Source organism: Mus caroli, unplaced genomic scaffold, assembly GCF_978045245.1.
Source record: "Mus caroli unplaced genomic scaffold, Mus_caroli_1 scaffold_6, whole genome shotgun sequence".
NCBI classification, from domain to species: domain Eukaryota; kingdom Metazoa; phylum Chordata; class Mammalia; order Rodentia; family Muridae; genus Mus; species Mus caroli.
In genome coordinates, this window is record NW_028227261.1 from 11,162,848 (window position 1) to 11,175,372 (window position 12,525).

At 35.1% G+C, this 12,525-nt stretch overlaps 1 protein-coding gene across 5 annotated transcripts; it reads left to right on the forward strand.

Annotated features, from left to right (window-relative positions):
* Positions 1–1,796: 1,796 nt before the first annotated feature.
* Positions 1,797–7,887, forward strand: LOC147004128 (uncharacterized). Of its 5 annotated transcripts, XM_085838633.1 has the most exons (6): positions 1,797–1,826; positions 5,236–5,362; positions 5,801–6,040; positions 6,107–6,406; positions 6,659–7,157; positions 7,242–7,887. In XM_085838633.1, exons 1-6 carry the CDS (start codon positions 1,797–1,799, stop codon positions 7,885–7,887), a joined length of 1,842 nt encoding a protein of 613 aa, XP_085694759.1. The 5 variants fall into 5 exon arrangements, with proteins under 5 accessions (XP_085694759.1, XP_085694757.1, XP_085694758.1 ...); XM_085838631.1 differs by having other exon boundaries at positions 6,107–7,078; positions 7,247–7,887; XM_085838632.1 differs by having other exon boundaries at positions 6,659–7,887.
* Positions 7,888–12,525: the final 4,638 nt, after the last annotated feature.

The window sequence follows — 12,525 nt, forward strand, 5'->3', positions numbered from 1 at the left end:
TTTAGATGATATCATTTCTTAAAATGGCCTCATAGTTCCCATGACCTAACATACATCCTGTTCTTGATTAGGTTTCAGAATATGACATGAATTCTCTCTCTGAAAGGCAACCTTAAATCCAGTCAGAATATCTTTTACTGTAATTGGTTCTTGTCGCCTGCTTTCATTAAGCACCATGTTCAAGGAAACTAATAGAAGAAAAAGACTACTTTGGGTAAGGCTTCCAGAGGATAGCCATCAACCATGGCAGGGAGGACAGATAGAACATTTCCATGTTGTTGAAATAGAAAGGTGAAAGATCACATCCTCAACCCCAGTCACCAAAGAGGAAGAGAGAATTAAGATGGCTTGGATCTATTCTCTTTTCTCATAGCCAACCCCCAGTGTTATACTTTTTTCAGCAATGTTCCAACAACTAAATTCCTCTAAACATTGTGACCAACTGAGGATTCGACTTTAAAAATATTATCCAATAGGAGATTTATTCATTCATACCTATATAATCAGTCTTCTAATATCCTTGTACTTGTTAAATTGATTTTGATATGAATGTAGAAAACAAAGCTCTCATTTTTTGTTTGGGTTTCCTGTTTGTTTGTAAAACAGGGTCCCACACTCTAGTCCTAACTTTCATGTGTCCTGATATAGAAACTAGAATGGCTTTTAGGTCACATAAATCTGATTGCTCGAGCCTCCTGACAGCTAGGATGAAAGACCTACCCCACTGTATCAGGCTTGAATTAAACTTTTATTTTTCAATATCTCTGCTGACATGCAACAAGTATTTTGTTCCTCTCTGTGATGTATGACTTCCTCGACTGAGCCAGCTCCTTCAGTTTCATTAACAGGCTGATTTTTTGTTTGTTTGTTTGAATGCTGTATCTTCATATATTGGCCCTCTACTGAGTTACCATTAGGCTTACAGAGTTCATTTCCTGTTTCATTTCAGATTGAGCATGCCTTAGATTTTTATACCTCTGGATACAATGTTCACATCCTGCATTATCATAATTATTCCTTTAGCCACTCATAGGAGTTCTCTGGTCTTTCATTAAGTTTGTTTCTGCCTTTTTTGAGTTCCTGTGCTTGGTCCCTCTTTATGTCATTTGACCACACTGAATGGTGTTCAGAGTATATTTTGACTTCTGTCTCTTGAGTTTGTTTCATAATTCATTTTGTCATGAGTATTGCTATTGTATTAGTGATTTGGGTAGGGAAATTTTATTAACATTGTCATATTGCTTTAGCTACAGCCTCTCAATTTTCTTTTACTATATGTCATTTAGGTCAGGTGGCAGGGATTTCCATATTAGGTGTTATGAATAAGCTTTGAGAATCTAGGTTGGTGGGCAGGAACTAGGTTACAGGTACACTCTAAATATATTATTACTTGCTTTCATGGCTGTACAAACGTTGTCAAGATTCCTGGTATCATTTTGCATTTAATTTTTTAAAAATATGGTTTAGCATTTTCTGTAATGGAGTTGTATTTATTTCATCTTTGAATCGTTCAATTCTTTTTTTTTTTTTTTTAAGATTTATGTATTTTTATTATATCTAAGTACACTGTAGCTGTCTTCAGACACACCAGAAGAGGGTGTCAGATCTCATTACAGATGGTTGTGAGCCACCATGTGGTTGCTGGGATTTGAACTTCAGACCTTAGGAAGAGCAGTCAGGTGCTCTTACCCACTGAGCCATCTCACCAGCCCCCCGTTCAATTCTTGATATGAAATTTCAAGAAGAATTCAATCTTTGTTCTTCAGACAGAACCTGGGAGAAGTTCAACAAAAAGAATGAGTGTGTCTCTGCTAAACATGCCACAGGTCAGTGTCCTTTCCACATTTCTTAAAAAAAAAAAAAAAAACAAACAAAAAAAAACAACTTTTTATTCAAATCATCCAAATGTTTTATTCTCCACATATGGAATATTATCTAAAGGGCTTATTTTTTATGATCTTTATTTTCTTCTGTAATCGTGAAAGTTTAATGTTCTGGTCTTTCATGTATACATCATCTTTATATTTTAACTTGATTTTATATTGTGAGGACATATAATTCCCTTGGACTAGATACCTGCATGTTTCAAAAAGGATCTATTGGAATGATGCTCAAAGAACATATTGATGGATATTTTCTATGTTGAATAAGTTCTGTCCTTTTGTATTAGTGTGAAGTAAGGTCTCTTGTGCTACATAAATGGCATTTCAGGGAAGGTCAGGTTTCTAGCTTGTGAATGAGGATATAGAAATTCACATCACTAAAGAAGATATGAAAGAGTAGAATTTGTAGAAGGTAAAATTATAAGAGATCCACTGTTTTGAATCCTAATAGTAAATATATTATTAGCTCCCTAGGGTCACAGATGATGGAAGGAAAATGTCTTTCTTTTACCATTACTGTGATTGTGAGCTGATACAGACTTCAGTATTCTCACAACTCTTTTTTCACACCTCATGTCACACAGTAATCACAGTTGACACCTGAAATCTATTTATCTCAAGAGAGACACTGTCCCTGTGGAAAATTCTCAATATAGAAATTGTTATTTTCCTCTCTTTTTGGTTTCAGAAATAACTTTAAGTCCCATTTTCTTCACCTTTGTATTTCATCACATGAACTATATTAGTAAAATTTTCTAGAGAGGATAGCTATGGTGCTGTACATAAACCATCAATTTACAAACATAAATGAATGTCCTTTCTTTTTTTTTTCTTTTTTTTTTTTTTTTTTTTTTCGAGACAGGGTTTCTCTGTGTAGCCTTGGCTGTCTTGGAACTCACTCTGTAGACCAAGCTGGCCTCGAACTCAGAAATCCACCTGCCTGGGTACCTCCCGAGTGCTGAGATTAAAGGCGCGTGCCACCATGCCGGGTAGGAATGTCCTTTCTTATTTTTTGTCTATTTTTCTTTAGAAGTGAAAGGCTTGATATAATCTATGCTAATCTGCTTCAGCCAAGCTGTGCATTACATAGGGAAAACTGAAGGGTTGTGGCAATGTTTCGATTTTTCATTACAATACTATCTTCTTTAAGTACATAAGTGTATATCTGAATGTTTTTTATTTACACTGAATGATACATTATGCCCCTAAAACCATGAGTACAGCCCCAAACGCTTTGGGACTGAATTAAGGCATAATAGTGAGCTGCAATATATTTAGAGAGAATTAGATTAGTTTTTAAAGTAGAAACAGCAAGTACCCTTTACCCTTTAATTATTTGTTCATGTTGCAGGCTTACATTTTTCTAAAAAAAAAAGGCATATTTGCAATAAAGACAATATATAGTCTGTATATTATAATTTTTGATAAACAAAGGTAGAATTACAAATCATACTTCTCTATGAAAGATGCAATTCTTATATACATATGGTCAAATTCTGAAGAAAAAAATATAATTAGAAGATTGAAATTTTCAGTTAAGTTAATACAGTGATGAATAAGTCATTAAATTTTAATGAATATTTAGTATAATTCTCCCTGAATTTAAAAACACAATTTGATCAAGAAATGATTATACTTCATTGGAATGCATTGTCACATATGTTATGTGCTTATACATACATATCTAATCATTTTATAGTGAAAGACCATATGGTATTATTGAAATTGTTATTATGCATATTGATTATGCCAACATATGTAAAATGTTAAATAATTTTAAAGCTCCCTAATACTGTTTTTTTTTCTATTTTATGATTTTCAATATATTTTCATAAAATAATTTCCAAAACCATTTGATTTTCTGTGTCATGGAACGTTCAGTGTATGATGCAGTTCTATTGTGCTTAATGAAAAAGCTTAGTCATTTAGTCCATCCATTATTTCTGCATTTTGTATTCTACCTGTTTCTTCTAGAACGTGTGTAGCATTGAACTTAGGCCTCAGATTGTCAAATGGACATATTGTAATACAGACGTGAGATACAGCTGCACATAAGACTAAGCTGGTGTCCATATTTGAACAAAGTGGACACTGTAAAATTTGAAAGCATATTTTTTATCATAACTTGACTATCTCTAATGGGACACTGAGATTCTGTTTAATATCAACCCATATATCATAAAAGCTACATTACTGCATCTAGACATCAAAAGTACATGTTATATTCTATAAATGTTTACTGCTTTTGAAATTACATCATGCATTCTCAGAGAAAAAGAAATATAAGGAAATATTAGTAGTCTAGAAAGTTTCTTTGAATAAAGTTAATTTCTCTTCAATATACGTTGCTTACATTTGCCTGAATGTATGCATATGTGCTATGTATTTCTCCTGTCAGTAGTGTTCAGAAGAGATCATTGGATTTTTAACAAACTGGGTTTAACAATCTACTGTTTTAGTGCCACGTGGTGCTGGGAGTCAAATTTCATAATAGATGACATTAAAAGACAGTATACCATCCAAACTGCACACCAAAAGTTTTGAAAAGAATGATGGTGGCAAATCTTTCATGTGCTGTGAAGGTCTCAGTAAATCACAGAAAATTCATGAAGACAAGAGCCTTTCTTTTTTCTTTTTTTCTTTTTCTTTTTTTTTCTTTTCTTAATTAGAGAGCCTTTCTAAATGTGAGCATTTTAGTAAGTCATTCTATAGATTGTCTGTGGAAGAGCAGCAATTCGTATCTATAGACACATTTCCATAGCACTTTTAGAAAACATTTGTTCTTCATATTTTCCTTCCTAATCTGCATCAAAAAGGATATCTTTTTAAAAATTTATTTATTATTATATCTAAATACACTGTAGCTTTATTCAGATGCACCAGAAGAGGGCATAGGATCTCATTATGGATGGCTGTGAGCCACCATGTGTTTGCTGAGATTTGAACTCAGGACCTTTGTAAGAGCAGGCGGGACTCTTAACCACTGAGCCATCTCTCCAGCCCCAAAAAGGATATCTTTTCTTTTCTTTTCTTTTCTTTTCTTTTCTTTTCTTTTCTTTTCTTTTCTTTTCTTTTCTTTTCTTTTCCTTTCCTTAGATTTATTTATTTATTATATGTAAGTACACTGTAGCTGTCTTCAGACACTCCAGAAGAGGGTGTTAGATCTAGTTACAGATGGTAGTGAGCCACCATGTGGTTACTGGGATTTGAACTCATGACCTTTGGAAAAGCAGTCAGTGCTCTTAACCGCTGAGCCATCTCACCAGCCCCCCAAAAGGGTATCTTAATTAGTTTTTTTGTAAAGTAAAAAAGTATTTTTGTCCAGTATCAGATAGGTAGTTTTCTATTCCAGGCTCTGTTAACCTTCAAGGACGTGGCCTTGGACTTCTCACTGGAGGAATGGGAATGTCTCAGTTTTGCTCAGAGGTCATTGTACATGGATGTGATGTTGGAGAATTGCAACAATCTGTTGTTTGTGGGTAAGAATGAACTTCTTGTAGAATTCCCGTTTCTTTCTTTGAGTTTTCCTAGTATGTGTTTATGTAAATGCTCTGAGATATCCAGATGGCCTTCCCTTCAGTCTCTTTTCCATTCTTTGTCCCTCTTTTTCCTTAAGACAAGAGCAATTCTGGGTCATTATATTTGAGGTGGGTATGCTGTCCAATTTGAAAATAACGTTTAGCAGGCTATTATCATTTACATACATTTGATATAAATCATATTTGGGGTTCTTCTTAGGATACATGTAATGATGAGAGAGAGAGAGAGAGAGAGAGAGAGAGAGAGAGGAAAACCTCTCTTGAGAGTAGGAATCCATGAGATCACTGATTATTGAGTCCCTTACTCCTCATATAAGTAATTCATATCACCTCTAATTGCCCTTATTTTTCATTCGTTGTTTTTTTTTTTTTTTTCAGAAAATCATTGCATACATGGAAAGTATGAGAAGGTCATGGATCAAGACAGCCAGTACATTGTTCTTGAACACATGAATATTCAAGAGAAGTCTTCTAAATGGAACAAGCTTAGCAGTGTGATTCTAGAATCATCCTATTATACACCTCACAAATGTACTGAATGGGACAAATGCTTTTCCCAAAAATCCCATCTTAATATTCATCAGAAAATTCATGCAGGAGAGAAACCTTACAAATGCAGTGAATGTGACAAATGCTTTACCGAAAAAGGCAGTCTGAGAATTCATCAGAGAATTCATACAGGAGAGAAACCTTACAAATGTAGTGAATGTGACAAATGCTTTACTCAAATATCCCATCTTAATATTCATCAGAGAATTCATACAGGAGAGAAACCTTATAAATGCAGTGAATGTGACAAATGCTTTACTGAAAAAGGCAAACTGAGAAGGCATCGGAGAATTCATACAGGAGAGAAACCTTACAAATGCAGTGAATGTGACAAATGCTTTACCGAAAAAGGCAGTCTGAGAATTCATCAGAGAATTCATACAGGAGAGAAACCTTACGAATGCAGTGAATGTGACAAATGCTTTACCCAAAAATGTATTTTGAGATCTCATCAGAGAATTCATACAGAAGAGAAACCTTACCAATGCGATGAATGTGACAAATGCTTTACTGAAAAAGGCAGTCTGAGAACTCATCAGAGAAGTCATACAGGAGAGAAACCTTACAAATGTAGTGAATGTGACAAATGCTTTATTGACAAATACAGTCTGAGAAGGCATCAGAGAATTCATACAGGAGAGAAGCCTTACAAATGCAGTGAATGTGACAAATGCTTTACTATAAAAGGCCATCAGAGAATTCATCAGAGAATTCATACAGGAGAGAAACCTTACAAATGCAGTGAGTGTGACAAATGCTTTACCCAAAAATACCATCTTAATATTCATCAGAGAATTCATAAAGGAGAGAAACCTTACAAATGTAGTGAATGTGTCAAATGCTTTACCCAAAAATACCATCTTAATATTCATCAGAGAATTCATAAAGGAGAGAAACCTTACAAATGCAGTGAATGTGACAAATGCTTTACTGAAAAAGGCCATCTGAGATTTCATCAGAGAAATCATACAGGAGAGAAACCTTACAAATGCCGTGAATGTGACAAATGCTTTACTAGAAAGGGCAGTCTGAGAATTCATCAGAAAATTCATACAGGAGAGAAACCTTACAAATGCAGTGAATGTGACAAATGCTTCACTGAAAAAGGCCATCTGAGAATTCATCAGAGAATTCATACAGGAGAGAAACCTTACCAATGCAGTGGATGTGACAAATGCTTTACCCAGAAATTTATTTTGAGATCTCATCAGAGAATTCATACAGGAGAGAAACCTTATAAATGCAGTGAATGTGACAAATCCTTTACTTTGAAAGGCAGTCTGAGGATTCATCAGAGAATTCATACAGGAGAGAAACCTTATAAATGCAGTGAATGTGACAAATGCTTTACTGTAAAAGGCAGTCTGAGAACTCATCAGAGAATTCATACAGGAGAGAAACCTTACAAATGCAGTGAATGTGACAAATGCTTTACTAGAAAAGGCAGTCTGAGAATTCATCAGAAAATTCATACAGGAGAGAAACCTTACAAATGCAGTGAATGTGACAAATGCTTCACTGAAAAAGGCCATCTGAGAATTCATCAGAGAATTCATACAGGAGAGAAACCTTACCAATGCAGTGAATGTGACAAATGCTTTACCCAGAAATTTATTTTGAGATCTCATCAGAGAATTCATACAGGAGAGAAACCTTATAAATGCAGTGAATGTGACAAATCCTTTACTTTGAAAGGCAGTCTGAGGATTCATCAGAGAATTCATACAGGAGAGAAACCTTATAAATGCAGTGAATGTGACAAATGCTTTACTGTAAAAGGCAGTCTGAGAACTCATCAGAGAATTCATACAGGAGAGAAACCTTACAAATGCAGTGAATGTGACAAATGCTTTACCAAAAAATCCCATCTTAAATATCATCAGAAAATTCATACAGGAGAGAAACCTTACAAATAGTTTGTATGTGACAAATACAATACTCACAATGTCAGTCTGAGAAATCATGAATTTTTTCATACAGTAGAGAATATTTATAAATGAAGTGAACGAGACAATCCTTTACCAAGATACATCATCTTAAAATTCATTAGAGAATACTTAAAGAAGACAAACTTTTCAAATATATTGTAGGTATGAATCCTTTCCTTTTGGCCTAGTTCCTAGACTGTAACAGTGAATACTTACAGGCTAGAAACTTAACGCATGCATTGTATGAAGAAATATCTTTGACTTCACTTCAGGATAGAGAGAATATCTAAGAACTTTTTAGGGGAAAGTATTTCTGTTGGGGAAAATGTGGCATATGTTTTATTCACGGTGTATTCTTGACAACACTTGAGGCTCCACACTAGAGAATTAGTATGATTATGAAAATCTTATGAAAATTTTCATGCAATGTTCAAATCTTAGATAATGTCAACTATTTATGCAGGGAGAAACTCTGAACATGTGAAAATGTAGAAAGCTTTTCATGACACAAGTTTTTTTTTTACTTGTTCACCCTCAAATATTACAAGATGAAGACAAGTTGGAAGTCAGAAGATAGTATTGTGTAACACTTTCATTGAGACAGAAATAATCCATTTCAAAAAGGAAACTATGTAAGGTCTTTAATGCAATCCTCAAAATATCTAGTAAAACTGATAACATTCTGTATATTTAATTTAAATGATCCAATTAAGAAAAGTTATACTTAAAAGAGTATCTGGCAAACTGAGCCACTCAGACTGCATATTCTTTATCCTATAAATATGCTTATAGATGTGAAGTGTGCTTCGAATATCCAGTAATCATAATTCTTCTCAAATGCTTGTTAGGATAACAAGTGACTCTGAGTTTCTTGTGATCTGGTCACCAACTCCTTTCCTATTGTCCTGTAACTAACTCCAATAAAGCTGAAAGAATCGACAAGTTTGCTTTGGTTGTTTTTAACTTGCACTTGGGATACTCAGATGAATATATGTAGCATCTTCCCAGGAAATGCCTCACATAAAACATACGCAGAAGTCATGAATATTTTTGCAAACCTATATCAAAAAGTTAATAGTAATGATTTTTAACTGGTGGATAACAATCTCTTTGGGATGTAATGACCCTGTCATAGTGGTTGCTTAAAAGCATAGGAAAACACATTTTTCCAATTGTCTTAAAACTGAGAAATCATTCATTGAACTGCAGGGTAGTCTGCCCACCTAAAAATAATTTGGATTCAATGTCCGTGTTTAGCATTAAAAGAGTTAGAAACACTGTTTTACATATGGTGATTTGTGTTAACTGAAATAGGTAAAATTCAGTTCAATGTTCCAGGCAAGTATTACTAGGTTAAGATAAAAAGGCTCAGAAAAGGAAATATGTAGATGCCTTCAGAGCCTCAGAAATAACTCTTGAATTTAAGGAAGTATGAGAGAAAAATATAGAAAAATACATGAAAGCATGGCTTCATAGATTTCAAGGATACTGGCCCTTGATTTCAGATGATAATTAGTATTTTCTGCCAATTGCTTCTTCAGGGATGTTGAAACACATACCAGGCAAATTAAAATTAGGTGGCTTGAGTAGCTCTTACTAGTCTGGAAATTGCAACCAGTTGGACAGTCTCTTGATTCGCATTGCACATGTTCAGTGGATTTAGGCCTCACTGCTTAATGACTGAGAGATCATTACCCAGATCTGAAGTGACTTCCAGGTTCATGGAAAAATTTCTAGAAGTACACAATGAAGACACATCTTACCTTGTACCCCTCACACAATATTCATTCTATAACCATTTATACACACACTTCTTATCTATGGTACTGCAAGCATATGGTGATGGTTGACAAAATAGGTCCAGGTAGACTCTGTTTGAGTTGTGTGGAAGATAGCATGTGTATATTGATAAAGATGCAAGTCCTTGGCTTGGTATAATTAACCATACCATGTTTGAAGAACATGGAGACAGAAGCTCACTGGATTTGGAACATTAACTATTTGTGGAAGAGCATTGTAAGGTAAATAATAAGAGCCACACTATAGGAGCCTGATGGGCATTTCTAGAACTTCCAGCGTCTAGATTTTAAGGAACCCACTAGGTCTATGTCAGTACCTTGCAGGGAAAGGAAACTTCTCTTCAGCTTCAGGACAACTGATGGGACAGCCTCGGGATGGGAAACAAATGGAGCAGGTAGAGTTATTCCTGGGTTGAAATTGATTTTGTTACAGGAGAACTGAGAAGAGGGACTGAGGGCCTGAAGGAAGAGAGTGGGATCATCAGCCCATCCCTGTCAGTAGGAGTTTGGAGCTGCATGGTGTGGAACTAGGACTAGAGAATACTTCCTGGGGTCTACACAGCCATGTGAAAATTCCCTTCCTCTGCAGTTGTCCCCAAGTTACGCCTTGGGAAAATTTTCAGTCACCAGAGCAGTGGCAGGAACTGCAAACCAGAAGACTTGGACACTCCAAGGTCACAGAAGCTGCTAGGCTAGTGGACAGACAGAAACTGGAGAATGATTGAAATCCCTTACTCTGCTGCTCATAAGAGCATTGATCCTCAAATCCTAGTGTGCATTTCATAACTGTGTTGTTAAATTGCTGACCATGTAAGTGTGGCGTATCCTGATTTTTTTTTTTTAATTCATCTTATTGTTGCCTGGATTCTTATGTAATACTTTCTCAGAGGATGGACTGGTCAGTTGCAAACATGGTTATATTTCTTTGGTGGCAGATTCAAAGCTGATAGAATTCACATCCACCCATGGTTTTTAACTCTGCTATTTAATCACTGTGCTAGTCAGATTCTTTGCCATTGGAGATTATACATCCACTGGGAGCTTTTTAGATATTCGTCCCATACGGACCACTGGAGTTTTGATTGAATCTTAAACAATATTTTAGCAATTTTTTTAAAGTTTTAGCTGTCTTTATATTTATCATTATATAAATATTTATTAACCAACAAAACACTCTGTATTAATATTGAACCTGAAATATATGAACTGTCTGATATAGATACAGCATTCATTAATTTGTTCTCATATTCTGATTTATTAATGTTATACCTTAACTTCTGAAAAAAAATACCCTAGGTATGATCCTGTGTGATGATAATAGGTCAGAATGTTTTATAGTTTGAAAAAACATTATAATTAATATAACAATACATGTGAATTTTTAAATAATACTAATCAGGTAACTATTTGAAAAATTCTGTCTTTTGTCTCCATCCAAAAATGCATTGTTCTCATGCATGTTGGGGCTGGCCTGTGGCTCTCATGTCCAGGTTAGAGCCTGGGAGGCAACCTGGAGCTGAAAGAGAAGAGGGAACCTAGGCGGGTTGAGAAATAATGGAACCAAGACATGCTAGTCTGCTCAAGGTTCGAATGTTTAATAAAAAAGTCTGCGCTTATAAAAAGAGAAACCCATCCCCAGTCATGCCAAGTTTCTTGATGTAGAGATGTGAAGTTGTCAAAACAGCCTTTTAGCAGAAACTCACCAATTTCACAGTTTGCAGTTAAGTCCAGAAAATCTTGGAGAACCGGTTCAGCCTCACAGTGTCACATCAAAGGAAACTAGTAGAGTGGAGAAGCAGCACAGCAGGTGGCCCTGCCTCAGTGGTAAACAGTCTGAACCAGCCTGCCTAGGCTGAAGGAGGATACACATGCACACATGGCTAAGGTGGTGTGTTGTTGATTGGGTTTTTTTTTTTTTTTTTTTTTTGGTTTTTTGTTGTTGTTGTTTATTTTATTTAATTATTTTTACTTTTCTTCGAGACAGGGTTTCTCTGTATAGGCCTAGCTGTCCTAGAAATCACTTTGTAGACCAGGCTGGCCTTGAACTCAGAAATCTGACTGCCTCTGCCTCTCAAGTGCTGGGATTAAAGTCATGCACCACCACCACTTGGCTTGTTGATTGGTTTTGATTTTTTTTATTGAATAAGAACCTTGGCAGGTGCAGTGAAAAAAGACTATAACAAAGTTCCAGGTATTCTTCAGGTTTTGAGAAAGGGACGATCAGGCTCCAGGAGACTAGGATTGACATGGGCATATTCTCTTGGAGGGCTGTTGTGATGATGTACCAGTTAATAGAATTGCTTTCTTTTAAATAGAAAACTGGTTCAATACCTAACCCCCATGGTAACTGACAATCACCCTAAATGCAGTTTGGGACATCTGATGCCTTTATCTGAGTCCAGATAGCAACAGTACCGAGCGTATATACGTATGCTCTGTAAAGAGGTAAACCTCAGCTAAAATAAAAAAAAAAAATCGTTGAAAATGTATGGAAAAAAATATGGCACTTTTTTTCTGTCCCTATAATCAATTCTGTATGAAACTATTTTAAATATTATTTTCCTATTCAACATTTATTATTTTCAAGATTTTCCTAATGACCATGTAATTGACTTTCTATATAAGAATAAATATTAGGTGGTTTATAATTTACTGAACTGTGCATATGAATGACGAGATCACCATTTTATTCATATCTCTATGTATGTTAATAAACATACTACACGCTATTTGTTATAATTGTAATTTATTGTAAAAGTAGGACAATTCATCTTTCTTTTTTTTTTTTTAGACACTCCTCATTCCATGTTGCAAGTAGTATGTGCAT

What these genes read in the sequence shown, in the direction of transcription:
- LOC147004128 (XM_085838629.1), top strand. Translation starts at nt 1,797, where the DNA reads ATGAGTGTGTCTCTGCTAAACATGCCACAG. An exon ending in CTCTGCTAAACATGCCACAG is followed by an intron (nt 1,827 to 5,235) that starts GTCAGTGTCCTT and finishes TTTCTATTCCAG; the next exon opens with GCTCTGTTAACCTTCAAGGA. An exon ending in CAACAATCTGTTGTTTGTGG is followed by an intron (nt 5,363 to 5,800) that starts GTAAGAATGAAC and finishes TTTTTTTTTCAG; the next exon opens with AAAATCATTGCATACATGGA.